This window comes from Haliotis rufescens, unplaced genomic scaffold (assembly GCF_023055435.1).
Source record: "Haliotis rufescens isolate VD_foot unplaced genomic scaffold, xgHalRufe1.0.p SCAF_116, whole genome shotgun sequence".
Classification (NCBI taxonomy): Eukaryota; Metazoa; Mollusca; class Gastropoda; order Lepetellida; family Haliotidae; genus Haliotis; species Haliotis rufescens.
Window position 1 is genome coordinate 564,979 of NW_025963798.1, and position 15,832 is coordinate 580,810.

Below are 15,832 nucleotides of genomic sequence, written 5' to 3' on the forward strand. Positions count from 1 at the left end.
GGTGGGTACATTAGAACCTGTTAGACTCGAGGTGGGTACATAAGAACCCGTTAGACACGAGGTTGGTACATCAGAACCCGTTAGACACGAGGTGTGTGCATTAGAACCAATTAGACACGAGGTGGGTACATTAGAACCCGTTAGGCACGAGGTGGGTGCATTAGAACCCGTTAGACTCGAGGTGGGTACATTATAACCCGTTAGACTCGAGGTGGGGACATTAGAACCCGTTAGACACGAGGTGGGTACATTAGAACCTGTTAGACTCGAGGTGGGTACATTAGAACCCGTTAGACTCGAGGTGGGGACATTAGAACCCGTTAGACACGAGGTGGGTGTATTAAAACCCGTTAGACCCGAGGTGGGTGTATTAAAACCCGTTAGACCCGAGGTGGGTGTATAAGAATCCGTTAGACACGACACTAGGCGGGCACATAAGCAGGATACCCTCTCGTACACTGATACACTGATCCATTGACAGAGGGAGAAACCGCCAATGTGTGATTTTGCATCAAAATGTGAATATGAAATGTAGATTATGTGATGAATTTAATGAGACCGTCCAACACATTGTCAGTGGATGCCCAGATTTGGCAAAGACACAGTATCTTTAGCAACATGCTGGGTGCGGCGTTACACAATAAACAATTACAACGTGGTTCGATTATTTTATTACCGCCTTCGCCATGCTTGTGGTTTTGACACAGAGGTCCATCCTTGGTACGACCCGGAATATGTAGAGGGAGTCATGGACAATGATGAATACAAAATCCTTTGGAATAGGCCCGTATACAGCCTCAGACGTATCCAGGCCAACAAACCTGATCTTGGCCTTTTGGATAAATCCAATGAAATCATTTATATCATTGAAATTTCTGTCCCTTTTGACACTAATGTGATTGACAAGATTGAGGAAAAACATGTCAAATATGCGGACCTCGCTTTCGAAAGGTCACCCTTGCATCCCAAGTACCAAGTTGTCCGACTCCCCATTGTTCTCGGTGTCTTAGGTTTGGTACCTCCCAATCTGTTGACTGACATTGGGAAAGTACCCTCGTTTGCTACCAGGAATACAGCCCTTCTGACAATCTGGGTAATGCAGAAGGCTGCAGTGTTGGGAGTCTTCACATTCTCCGAAAAGTTCTGGGTGGGTGTGACTAGGAAGCGCTTCCTGGGAGTCTGATTGGTTGTCTGGGCTGCGTGTAGAGGGGGCAAGGGCCCTGAGCTGATGATGAGCCTTACCAGTCTGACTGTGCCAGGATCACCCAAACCCTCTTTGCTGCATTTTTTAAATTTTAATCTGTACATAATGATAATAATAATAATAGCTTTTGTTCTTGAGATCGGAGCGTTCTCTGGGGAAATAGAGTGGTAAGAACTCAGTGAAATATTTTGGGGCAATGTTGTAACATGTGTATGGATTCCGACTGATTTTGTATTCAATGCGAGCGGCAACAGGGAGCCAATGGCGTTCTCTCAGAATGGGAGTGATGTGATTGATTTTACCTGTTCTGCCAACGGTTCTTGCTGCCGAATTCTGTAGCTTCTGATGTTTGGAGACATTGGAGACATTCGCAAGGAGGCTGTTCCAATAATACATCCTGGACCTTGCTGAAGACAGAACTAGTTTTACAGGTCTTGTGAGAGAATGAGTGAGTGAGTTGGGTTTAACGCCGCTTTGAACAGTGTTCCAGTTATATCGCAGCGTGAGATTAATGTGGGAGGAAAGCCCGAAGTGATGCAGATCTCAGACGTTTACCACTTCGGTGAAACCCACGAGCACGGATATGGTGCTGACAAACCTAGAAACATAACCGGGGCGAACCGGGATTCGAACCCACAATCATAGGTTTCTGGCATGCCCAAGGGACGCAACTCTGCACAGCGAATCGCGGCGCCTTAGACGACTGGGCCACCTGTGCCCCCCTTGTGAGAGAAGGTCTTAGCTTTCCGATATTTCCGAGGTGATAATTTGCTGGCTGTCCAGGGCAAGTGGTTGGTCGAGAACCACATCCAAGCTCTGTACTTGTTCTGTTCGTGTTATATCGAAACATCCCAACTCCTCTCCACCCCACTTCCAGGGAAGAATAAGCACCGACTACAGAGCATGACTCGGTGACTTGCTTGTGAACTGACTTCTCCCATGGTGTGGGTCGTGTCTTACACTGTCAGTAGCTTGTTTGCCCCGTTCAAACGCGGCCATTTCCTCACTGACTGGACAAACACTTCAACTCAGCTTCATCAAATTATTGTTATAGAAGATAGATAGTGAGTGAGTGAGTGAGTGAGTGAGTGAGTGAGTGAGTGAGTGAGTGACGTTTTACGCCGCTTTTAGCAATATTCCAGCAATATCAGGGGACACCACAAATCACGGCGGGGGACACCAGAAATGGGCTTCACACATTGTACCCATGTAGGGAATCGAACCCGGGTCTTCGGCGTGACGAGCGAACGCTTTAACCATTAGGCTACCCCGACCGCCCCCTGGAAGTGGTTACGTGGTCAAATTGTTTGTTCATAGCGTAGAATACCCGGGCTTTTGATTCTCCTGTTAATACGTTGATGAACATCATGTAGCGCATGAAAGAGGAAACGATACCTGCTCTATAGTTATATAGAATCACGTTATATAGTTATATATAATCGGTATGGTTAGGCGTGGACTTATCCTGTTTATAATACACGGAACCTGATTTTGGACGTGATTGTAACTGATTCCAACTTCCTCCTGGTAATCATGAAGGTTCGGTCCCATGGCCGCGTCATACGAAGCGACGTTGAAAATGGTACTTGTTGTTACTCTGCCTGGCGCTCGGTATTGAAAGGGTACAACACGTACTGGACGGCCCTGGGTCAGTATATTGCGTCTGAGTGGGGTCTAGCTCTATGAAACCGACAAAAGACAAAACTAGTATAAGCAAACACTGCTGCTGAAGCTGTGCTGATCTTGACGCTGATGTTGATGCTAATGTTGACGTTGATGTTGATGCTGCTGAAGCTGATGCTGATGTTGATGCCGATGTTGATGCTGAGCTTGAGGCTGATGCTGATGCTGAGGCTGATGTTGACGCTGATGTTGACGCTGCTGCTGATGTTGATGTTGATGCTGATGTTGATGTTGATGCTGCTGCTGCTGCTGATGTTGATGTTGAGGCTGATGTTGATGCTGCTGCTGCTGATGATGTTGACGCTGATGTTGATTCTGCTGCTGATGCTGCTGTGTTTCAGTTACGCGACGACGAGAAGATGAGACTGGAACGTCGGAGGCAACAGAACAAGGAGGCGGCCAGGCGATGTCGTGAGAAGAAGAGAGCACAGAGGACCGCCATAGAGAATGTACGTGGGCCAACTCCCGTTGTTGTGTTCAACACAATCCCGAACACCAGGGTGATATATAAAGTGTCACTGAAACTATGGTGATAAGAATTGTTTCCCTCTTTATATCTCATACTGCGATGTTGTTCCGCGCGTTCCATAACGTTTAAGCTGCTGCATCAATATGAGGACCGTGGTTTGCTATGAATCATGTTGCTCTCATGTTTTGTTTGTGTCTGTACACGAAAGATACTTTTGGTCTTCAATAGTGTAGTCTCAGGTGTGCGATAACAGTATATCCTTTGGTGTTCGATATTATATAGCCTTTGGTGTGTGCTACTATATAGCCTTTGGCGTGTGACTGTATAGCCTTTGGTGTGTAACTGTATAGCCCTTGGTGTGTAACTGTATAGCCTTTGGCGTGTGACTGTAATAGCCTGTGGCGTGTAACTGTATAGCCTTTGGCGTGTGACTGTATAGCCTTTGGTGTGTAACTGTATAGCCTTTGACGTGTGACTGTAAAGCCTTTGGCGTGTGACTGTATAGCCTTTGGTGTGTAACTGTATAGCCCTTGGTGTGTAACTGTATAGCCTTTGGTGTGTAACTGTATAGCCTTTCATGTGCGCTACCATATCGCATTTAATGTGTGACTGTATAGCCTTAAGTGTGTAACTGTATAGCCCTTGGTATGTAACTGTATAACCCTTGGTGTGTGACTGTATAGCCTTTGGTGTGTAACTGTATAGCCCTTGGTGTGTAACTGTATAGCCCTTGGTGTGTAACCGTATAACCCTTGGTGTGTGACTGTATAGCCCTTGGTGTGTAACTGTATAGCCCTTGGTGTGTAACTGTATAGCCCTTGGTGTGTAACTGTATAGCCATTGGTGTGTGACTGTATAGCCTTTGGTGTGTAACTGTATAGCCTTTGATGTGTAACTGTATAGCCTTTGGTGTGTGACTGTATAGCCCTTGGTGTGTAACTGTATAGCCTTTGGTGTGTAACTGTATAGCCCTTGGTGTGCAACTGTATAGCCCTTGGTGTGTAACTGTATAGCCTTTTGTGTGTAACTGTATAGCCCTTGTAGTGTAACTGTATAGCTCTTGGTGTGTAACTGTATAGCCCTTGGTGCGTAACTGTATAGCCTTTCGTGTGTAACTGTATAGCCCTTGGTGTGTATTTTTATAGCCTTAGCTGTGTAACTGTATAGCCCTTGGTGTGTAACTGTATAGGCTTTGGCGTGTGACTGTATAGCCCTTGGTGTGTAACTGTATAGCCCTTGGCGTGTAACTGTATAGCCCTTGGTGTGTAACTGTATAGCCCTTGGTGTGTGACTGTATATCCCTTGGTGTGTAACTGTATAGCCCTTGGTGTGTAACTGTATAAGCCTTGGTGTGTGACTGTATAGCCCTTGGTGTGTAACTCTATAGCCCTTGGTGTGTAATTGTATAGCCTTTGGTGTGTAACTGTATAGCCCTTGGTGTGTATCTCAATAGCCTTTGGTGTGTGACTGTATAGCCTTTGGCGTATGACTGTATAGCCTTTGGTGAGTGACTGTATAGCCTTTGGTGTGTGACACTGTATAGCCTTAGGTGTGTGACTGTATAGCCTTAGGTGTGTGACTGTGTAACCTTTGGTGTTCAACTGTATAGCCTTTGGTGAGTATCTGTATAGCCTTAGGTGTGTGTAACTGTATAGCCTCTGGTGACTATCTGTAAAGCCTTAGGTTTGTGACACTGTATAGCCTTTTGTGTGTGACTGTATAGCCTTAGGTTTGTGACTGTATAGCCTTTGGTGTGTAACTGTATAGCCTTTGGTGTGTGACTGTATAGCCTTTGGTGTGTGACTGTATAGCCTTTGGTGTGTGACTGTATAGCCTTTGGTGTGTGACTGTATAGCCTTTGGTGTGTGACAGTGTATATCCTTTGGTGTGTAACTGTATAGCCTTTGGTGTGTCAATGTATAGCCTTAAGTGTGTAACTGTATAGCCTTTGGTGTGTGACTGTATATCCTTTGGTGTGTAACTGTATAGCCTTTGGTGTGTGACTGTATAGCCTTTGGTGAGTATCTCAATAGCCTTTGGTGTGTGACTGTATAGCCTTTGGCGTATGACTGTATAGCCTTTGGTGAGTGACTGTATAGCCTTTGGTGTGTGACACTGTATAGTCTTAGGTGTGTGACTGTATAGCCTTAGGTGTGTGACTGTGTAACCTTTGGTGTTCAACTGTATAGCCTTTGGTGAGTATCTGTATAGCCTTAGGTGTGTGTAACTGTATAGCCTTTGGTGACTATCTGTAAAGCCTTAGGTTTGTGACACTGTATAGCCTTTTGTGTGTGACTGTATAGCCTTAGGTGTGTGACTGTATAGCCTTTGGTGTGTGACACTGTATAGCCTCAGGTGTGTGACTGTATAGCCTTAGGTGTGTTACTGTGTAACCTTTGGTGTTCAACTGTATAGCCTTTGGTGTGTGACTGTATAGCCTTTGGTGTGTGACTGTATAGCCTTTGGTGTGTAACTGTATAGCCTTTGGTGTGTAACTTTATAGCCTTTGGTGTGTGACACTGTATAGCCTTTGGTGTGCGATACTGCGTTTTATTTTCTTGATACATTTTGCATTAATTCAGGTATACGATGAGGAAGTGCGGTTGAAGACAGGCTTGGATACGGAGATAAGACGCCTTCAGCAGCAACTGAATAACATGCAGATTTTCCTTAATAACCACCTGAAATCCGGTTCTTGTCTCATCAGCCACGTGTCTGACCCCAACGCGGACTATTCGCCTGACCTTTGTCACGCGCTATCTGTATTTAACTGTCAGCGTCAGTTGGGGAACTTACATCCACTCGAGACTCATCAACTTGACAATAGAGAACAAAATCAGGAAATACGCCAAGAACACGAAGCGATGACTTCCAACATGGCTGCGCAAATCATTGAAGGTCAAGGACAAACCTTTGAAATTCATCAAGGTCACTCGAGGATTGTTTCAGACAAGGAACGCCATTACAAGAACGGGCAAACATTGATCATGGTCCACGAGGGTGAGACGACCACCTGGTCCGATACCCAGCATCACAACGGGGAACCGTTACAAGGCCACGTGACAGCCAGCTCCACCAACGTCCTCCAGTTCCCCGGGGGTCAGGCACCGGACAGTGCAATGCTCGACGTTACGTCGTGTCCCACAGCTGACAGACACTTCCACAAAGGCGTCAGTCAAGAGTTGGCGTGGACGTTTCAAACTCCAAACGACTTACGTATTTCCCCAGAGACTCTGAACGGGAACCTTCAGGGGAGGCCCGGTACTTGTCACAACCAGGGACTAATGGCGGAGAGTGCATATTCCTTTCTGACATTCCATGGATACCTTGACAGTGATCAGCTTCATCTTGACACATCCCCTCGGAGTGATGCAGCTATGACCCCAAGGTTAGAGAGTGATGACACTAATGCTGAGGCTGCAGGGCATCATTCCGATCACACAGAGGACATCGCACAAAGGGATGTACTTAAAGAGGGTCTTGACAATTTGATACTCGTGGAGTTAAATGTAATACCAGATGAACTGAATGGGATGTACACAGCTGCAGGCACTGGAACACATTTGACGACCTGCTGACAACAGTGTGAGTAGGGATGGGATGGGATGTACACAACTGCAGTCACTGGAACACATGTGGCTTCCTGCTGACAACAGTGTGAGTAGGGATGGAATGGGATGTACACAACTGCAGTCACTGGAACATATGTGACTTCCTGCTGACAACAGTGTGAGTAGGGATGGGATGGGATGTACACAGCTGCAGGCACTGGAACACATTTGACGACCTGCTGACAACAGTGTGAGTAGGGATGGGATGGGATGTACACAACTGCAGTCACTGGAACACATGTGGCTTCCTGCTGACAACAGTGTGAGTAGGGATGGAATGGGATGTACACAACTGCAGTCACTGGAACATATGTGACTTCCTGCTGACAACAGTGTGAGTAGGGATGGGATGGGATGTACACAGCTGCAGGCACTGGAACACATTTGACGACCTGCTGACAACAGTGTGAGTAGGGATGGGATGGGATGTACACAACTGCAGTCACTGGAACACATGTGGCTTCCTGCTGACAACAGTGTGAGTAGGGATGGAATGGGATGTACACAACTGCAGTCACTGGAACATATGTGACTTCCTGCTGACAACAGTGTGAGTAGGGATGGGATGGGATGTACACAACTGCAGTCACTGGAACACATCTGACGTCCTGCTGACAACAGTGAGAGTAGGGATGGAATGGGATGTACACAACTGCAGGCACTGGAACACATGTGACTTCCTGCTGACAACAGAGTGAGTAGGGATGGGATGGGATGTACACAACTGTAGTCACTGGAACACATCTGACGTCCTGCTGACAACACTGTGAGTAGGGATGGGATGGGATGTCCACAACTGCAGGCACTGGAACACATGTGACTTCCTGCTGACAACAGAGTGAGTAGGGATGGGATGGAATGTACACAACTGTAGTCACTGGAACACATCTGACGTCCTGCTGACAACAGTGAGAGTAGGGATGGAATGGGATGTACACAACTGCAGGCACTGGAACACATGTGACTTCCTGCTGACAACAGAGTGAGTAGGGATGGGATGGGATGTACACAACTGTAGTCACTGGAACACATCTGACGTCCTGCTGACAACACTGTGAGTAGGGATGGGATGGGATGTCCACAACTGCAGGCACTGGAACACATGTGACTTCCTGCTGACAACAGAGTGAGTAGGGATGGGATGGAATGTACACAACTGTAGTCACTGGAACACATCTGACGTCCTGCTGACAACAGTGTGAGTAGGAAGAAAGTTAACCAGTGTAGTCGGAACTCAGTATATAGAGTTGCGTCCCTTTTTCGTGCCAGGATTCGACAACATTACGCTGTGATATAACTGAACTACTATACCAGACAGTGTTAAAGCAAGCTTATACACATTATAAATGTGACATCAACGTGTGGAGTGGTTACCATATAGCATTAAGACAACTGATGTTATCAATCTTAGTGACAAGGTTAGATTTTGTAAGCGGACGGGTTATCTCTGATTCTGATCTGAATCACAACCTCTATCTCGGAATGATGGCTTACCAAACTCATTGAAATCAGATCGTAGTTCTCGCTACCTAAACAATGATCTGAGGACATCCCATTACGGTTCAGGTCGGACGACCTTTCATCTGACCAATCAGAGCATCGCTTATCAGATAATGAAAGTGACAGTTGGAATGTGATTGTTGGTCGGGCAACCTCGAAAAGAAAACCAGGGTATTCCGAACGACAGTATGTCTGTATGCATACAATCTAGACCATTTATTAGCAATTCCAGAATGTTCTTTTGTTCATTTTATTTTTTTAATCGAGTATATTCCAAAATATAGCGTTAGTCGCCAGTTTGAAACTCGTGCCGTAAAGCTCGATTAAGCTGCCTTCTGATTGGCTATTGTCGACTTCTTGTTGGTCATTCCTTTGGTCGATCAAAGTTCGCGATGGGTCGGTCTGACGTGACCCGTAATGGGATGTCCTCAGATCTTTGTTTAGCGGTTGCGAGAACTAGGATCTGATTGTGATGAGATTTGACGTCTTGCATGCTGCGTTCCAGATTTCCCCTGTGATATTTATCCCATTTGGTTAACTCGACTGTGATACGAGCAAACATTGAACTATGTGCTATATCCATGTCTACTGTTCATGGAAAGTTTTCACTTGCTGTCAAATCGACACTGTTGACTCTTTGATTAATCATGTCTACTACGGATAACACGAACATCACGCTGTGCTCTCTTCGAACACGAACTTCAAAGGACTGAGTCAGTCCCTTTCATAACAATTCCGCCATTCACACAGAAGTAACAGCTCCATTCGTGACCAACTCGTGCTATTCCGGGACAAGCCGAATAGCAGGTTACGGAAAGGGGCGAGTGGTGACGAATGGGTACAGCTCCTGGCTTCGAGTCGGCTTCGGAATGGGGTCCAACTTGTGAGATGTTTAACATCAGTGTGAAATGCCGCCATGTTTGAGATCTTTAACATCAGTGTGAAATGCCGCCATGTTTGAGATGTTTAACATCAGCGTGAAATGCCGCCATGTTTGAGATGTTTAACATCAGTGTGAAATGCCGCCATGTTTGAGATGTTTAACATCAGTGTGAAATGCCGCCATGTTTGAGATGCTTAACATCAGCGTGAAGTGCCGCCATGTCTGAGATGTTTAACATCAGTGTGAAATGCCGCCATGTTTGAGATGTTTAACATCAGTGTGAAATGCCGCCATGTTTGAGATGCTTAACATCAGCGTGAAGTGCCGCCATGTCTGAGATGTTTAACATCAGTGTGAAATGCCGCCATGTTTGAGATCTTTAACATCAGTGTGAAGTGCCGCCATGTTTGAGATGTTTAACATCAGTGTGAAATGCCGCCATGTTTGAGATGTTTAACATCAGCGTGAAGTGCCGCCATGTTTGAGATGTTTAACATCAGCGTAAAGTGCAACCATTTTTTAGTCCTTTATATTCCCATTTACACAGTCCACCTGATACACAAATACTCTTTTATATCATTTGACAGATTGCTGTTTGTTATTTATATATGTTGGCGTTGTGCATATTTGCTTCTGTCATACTACTAGTAGTAGTTGTAGACGTAGTGTCAGATGTAGTAGTACCAGCAGTAGAGATGGCGATCGTTACTTAGATATTCCTATTTAAGAGCCTGTGATCCTGTGACAGATCCTATGATCCTGTGAAAAATCCTGTGATAGATCCTCTGATCCTGTAGTAAAAGATGTTATTTTTAGTCGAGCATATGATCTCATGATAGATGATAGGATGCCAAAAAAATGTGTGATGTCTCAAGCATATTATCGCCATGGGGATTTGTTCATTACCGCTGTCACCATACCACACTGGAATCAGGAAGGGAAGTGAAATGTATTCAAGCGTACAAGTCATGTACAAAGGACATACATATTACTCATACGTCACATATCCCCAACCAAATGGACCAAAGTTTCACAGTGTTACACAGTGTGATATATTGTTGTTTTATGTAATATATTGTTACACATAGTCTTTATAATATGGTATATATTGTATATATATTTAATTCCTCATTATTCCCCCTGGGGAAGAAATATTTCTGTTTTGGGGGTTAGGTTAGGATATTTCAACATATACTTATAAGCACATTTTGCAAAAGAGATTAACGTAAGCAGGAAATATTTGTGGTTTATGGAGGCAACCGAACTTGTATATGCGATGGTAGCTGAAACGTTTTGACCCCAATTATGAAGGATGTATAGTATACCTTTAACGGATTGCATGTTTTGAGTACAACGGATATTTTCGACGCTAACAGGCTGCATTTGAACCAAATATACAACCACGCAGCATTGTTCTGCAGGCATCAAAGTGACTACATATTTTCTGTTGATGAAAATGGACAAAATTGGTTACCGCGTTGCCATCCCGCATCTCCAACTGAACCAATAATCCATGGGGACATGGTGTCTTCTTAAGGGGATGATGATCTTTCCTTTGCCATTCTTAAGGGGTGGGACCCGTGAAGATTCCGGGGTGGAATATGTCTTCAGCAACCCATGCTTGCCGTAAAAGACGACTATGCTTGTCGTAAAAGGCGACTAACGGGATCGGGTGGTCAGGCTCGCTGACTTGGCTGATGCATGCCATCGGTCCCAATTGCGTGGATCGATGCTCATGATATCAATCACTGGATTGTCTGGTCCAGACTCGATTATTTACAGACCGCCGTCATATAGCTGGAATACTGCTGAGTGCGGCGTTAAACAACAAACAAACAAACCAACACACCAGACCTTAAGGGGTGGGCAGCGGAAGTGTTGATAAAATATATGATATTGTTATGAATGATTGATGACTCGTCATAGTCAAAAAGGCTAAAAAACAAAAGACGAGTCATGAGAGAATTGAGACATTCTGAGTAAAGAACGGGACATGGCAAAGGTTTCAGCGTGCTGGCGAGAGGTTCTGCTGACTCCTGACCAAATACACTCCAGTTCCATCATCTCTCGTGAGAATTGACATCGGTTTGAAACAGACACAGCTAATTTCTTTTAACGAGTTGTAACCATGGATAAGTTTTGGGTTCATCACTTTCAGCCAGAGACTAAACAACACTGAAAGCAGGGGAAACATCTAACGTCTCCGAAGAAGGAGGAAAAGTCTGCGCCATCATCTTTAGGTGATGGTTTCGGTTTTCGTACTCACCAGATTTGACACCGTATGGACCTCGAGGGGGATTATAATAAAAAAAAAGTGAAAAGTGAAAATGTCTAAATTAATTGATAGTCGATTCAATCAAATTCCAGATATTTCAGGCGCATATCGCTGAAACTGCTTTGCCATTGATATGATTTGTACTTTCTCCGCTTGGTGTGACCTTGACTGATTGACCAGACTTGTCTTTGTCGAGCACGGGTTGCCGAATATCATTGTCTTTCATGTGTATGTATGTATGTAAATACGGTGATAGACACGAGCGTCTCACTACATCACTACGGGTTGTTGAAACATATACATTGTTATACTCTTTCCTTGAAATAAATTGAAGCTTGTTGATTAACTGGTTGTCCTTTATGAATGTTTTGTCATCTGTTTGGTCGCTTTGTGTCCACGCTTGACCAGTACAAGGGTTTAGCGGATGCAAGACATCATCTTCCCGCGAGGGGCGGTCGGGTAGCCTGGTGGTTAAAGCGTTCGCTCGTCACGCCGAAGACCCGGGTTCGATTCCCGACATTGGTACAATGTGTGAAACCCATTTCTGGTCACATCAAACTCCCTCACTCACTCATCTTTCCGGGGCAAGGGAGTTAACTGACTATGTAAGTCCATTATCAACCCTCGACCATTTCCAGGCTCGACCGTAGCGCCACCAGTGGCCATTACTAGTTATATCCCTTCTATATCCCTCCCACTGACCAATCAGATTCCACCTCTCATATCACTTGAATTTACTTTCAACAAAATGGCGGCGCCCAGTTAAGACGATCTGATCGGTAATCAAGATCAATATTGTAATATAACGGGTCTTACCCCGCGAAGTGCCTCAAATCACTTGAGCACCTTGATTAAAAACATGAAAAGATTTGCAAAATATCTGTCGACGCCCAGTTGGTGGTACACATGCTTCAGTCGACCGAAATCTTGCACGTTGAAATACATGTTGTCCGAACGGGATGTCAAGTTTGTTACGCGTTTTTGATTGGACTATGCATAGACTCGTTAGTCGAGCCAAAATGTAATCCGGAATTCCAGCCTAGTTCGGCAAGGGTGGAAACTTGACTTTTATAGTAACTCCCTTGATTCGGGAAGATGACAAGCCATTGAGAGCCATGGAGAGGCACTGCTACGAGGTAAGCCATGTCGGACAGTGTGCATGACCCGTTGACCAGCTGTCGTTTCTGGCATCAGGGGGAGGCCAACCGTGACCTTTGTTATAGTATTACTCTCCTGGGTGGAGTGGGTCCCCTGCAACCTCTGCATTTGGTTACAAAAGTGGCGACAATAATGGATCAGTTTGTCAGGCTCACTGACGTGGTAGATGTCGTCTCATGTTGCCCATGCAGCGTTGGACGTTGCTGGTTTGTGTGATTCAGCCTTGATACTCCTGCCGCCGTGATGGTGTGGACTGTTGATGACAGCGGCGTTCAGCAGCATTCAATATTCATTTCACACAAACAATTCATGTTGCAGTTTGGAAAAGGTCAATTATGAGTCGTGCTGAACGAATGACCTTGGATACACGTGTACGGGCGTTGGCAGTTGATCAAGAACCCGACAGCAGCAAAATAAAAGTTATCAAGGCGATGCACGTGCTTATCGTGATTCGTGGATGAAGATGCAGCTAAACATCACCATGTTTATAGATAAAAGTGAATATTACCATAGCCATATAAATGTTACAAAATACAATGGTTATATGTGTTTGTTTGTTTGTGAGTTTGAGTTCGTACTCCGCACAGTTCAAGCTACATGGGGTTGGGTAGCCTAGTGGTTAAAGCGTTCGCTAGTCACGCGGAAGACCCGGGTTCGATGCCCGACATCGGTACAATGTGTGAAGCCCATTTCTGGTGTCCCCCGCCGTGATATTGCTGGAATATTGCTAAAAAGCGGCGTAAAACCATACTCACTCACTCAAGCTACATGGCGGTCGGTCGGGTAGCCTAGTAGTTAAAGCGTTCGCTCGTCACGCGGAAGACCCGGGTTCTATTTTCGACATGGGTACAATGTGTGAAGCCCATTTCTGGTGTCCCCCGCCGTGATATTGTAAAGGCGGCGTAAAACCATACTCACCCAGTCAAGCTACATGACTACAAACTAGCAGATATGGCCAGACAATCCAGTGATTCATATTGTGAACAACATTACTAGGGCTCTATTTTGCTATCCCGACAGAGTATAAAGTGATATTATTGATAAATATACAAAATACAATTGTGATTGATCATTTTTGTCAGATTTAATGAAATATTATTTCACAATTATCATGTATTTCCCCCTGGGCACAATGTAGACAACACGGACACTTTTTGGCCCAACACACCAGGATGTCCGGGAGTTGTTTTGTTGTTTGTTTGTCGCTGCAATCGTCCAGCCGTGTCACACTTCCTCATATACAATCACAGCGTTGTCACCAACAACGCACTCCGCATAACGAGGAAATAACCATATGCATCGATAGAAGGCACAAGGGAGGTAACTCCGGGTCTTTTAGCGTGAATGAAGCGCTAAGCATAAATATGTGGAGGGTGTGTGTTGTTTGTTTGTTTGTTTGTTGTTTAACGCCGCACTCATCAATATTCAAGCTATATGACGGCGGTCTGTAAATAATCGAATTTGGACTTGACAACCCCGTGATTGACATCATGAGCATCGATCCACGCATTTTTGGATACGATGACATGCATCAAGCAAGTCAGCGAACCTGACCACCCGGTCCCGTTAGTCACCTCCTTTGACAAGCAGTTGACTGTCAAAACAAGAAGGTCTTCAGCAAGCCATGCTTGCCGTAAAAGGCGACTATGCTTGTCGTAAAAGGCGACTAACGGGATCGGGTGGTCAGGCTCGCTGACTTGGTTGATGCATGTCATCAATCCCAATTGCGTGGATCGATGCTTATGATATCATTCACTGGATTGTCTGGTCCAGACTCGATTATTTACAAACCGCCGTCATATAGCTGGAACATTGCTGAGTGCGGCGTGAAACAACCAACCAACCAACCAACCAACCAGCTTTCTCACAGGGCATCTCTGCGGAAATGCTTTTTGTTGGGATGCAGGTGAATGAAGCGCATGTAAAATGTACTCAGATATTTTGTGATGCCTATCATGTGATGCACAAGTTATCACGTTGAGGACGTTCACTGGCCTCTGTTGAGTTTTTAACTATGTATAAGTGGATACTCCTAGAATGAAATGGATTAATCTAACTGTCTTAATTAAAAACGGAAGTGGGTCTCTGTCTAAGCGCATTCCGAAACACTGCCAAGTCCTCAGTTTACTGTACACTCATAACGCCTATCAAACACAAACACAAACATAGATATCACGAAATATCTTACCACGTGCGTGCGTGATTCCCGTGCAACCTTTCGAGTTGAGTTGATTGGTTCAACTGTGTCGTATGGCCCTGTGACGCCGGGGTAGCATTATGCAGATGGCTGTTACAATGAATGCTCGTTCCACCCGTGACGAACAGGTCTAGTTTTTGATGAAATATAATGATAGCTAAATAGACAGATTTTTCACTCATGCACCGATTGTCTTTAAATGTAATATCCAGTTATGTATGACTGTTTAATAATCTCATACCAACTTTGACTCGAGTAGGTCCAATAGTTTTTCAGATATTGTAGTAAACGTCGGTACCTTAAATTAACTTCCAGACTATAACTATAACAAACGACTGAAAGAAGAACACACAAAGTACTATTTTAAATTATTTATTTTATTTTATGTTTGTAACGATTTCAAAGTGTCCCATTAGTTAGACGTCCCATTAGTTAGACGTCCCAATTGTTAGACATTTTTATTTAGGCAAAGAGGGAATATACCTACAGGTGTAATGGATCAGTCCTAATTAGATTAAAGTACTGAGTAGGGATAGGGGACTCACAGTTTAGGGAGTATATATGTTACAATCTCGTTTAATTAACCTAAATTACCTTACTCTCAGCACAGGTTCAATAGGCATGAGATTAACTATGTAAACTATGGAGTAGCTTAATTGTCTTACTGTATGATCAGTTGAAGGACTTGAGTTTAGATTATCTACTCATGAAACAAATAAATATGATCTTGGGGTACGTATCATTATCAGTATCGATATGGCTGGTTTAAGGAAAGTAGAGTACATCACCTCTCGGCGTGGAAGTAAGCAGTTGATATTAGATGGATATATTTACAACAGAAACCGCGAGAGG

The 15,832-nt window shown here is 44.6% G+C and overlaps 1 protein-coding gene across 2 annotated transcripts in view; it reads left to right on the top strand.

Moving 5' to 3' along the window:
* The window catches only part of LOC124121576, a 41,260-nt gene extending 29,289 nt beyond the window's left edge, over positions 1-11,971 (top strand). For both annotated transcript variants that reach the window (XM_046484590.2, XM_046484589.2), the window contains exons 3-4: positions 3,229-3,336; positions 5,939-11,971. In XM_046484590.2, coding sequence (XP_046340546.2) covers positions 3,229-3,336; positions 5,939-6,934 — 1,104 coding nt within the window. In that variant the 3' untranslated portion in view covers positions 6,935-11,971. The remainder of the gene's footprint in view (positions 1-3,228; positions 3,337-5,938) is intronic.
* Positions 11,972-15,832: the final 3,861 nt, after the last annotated feature.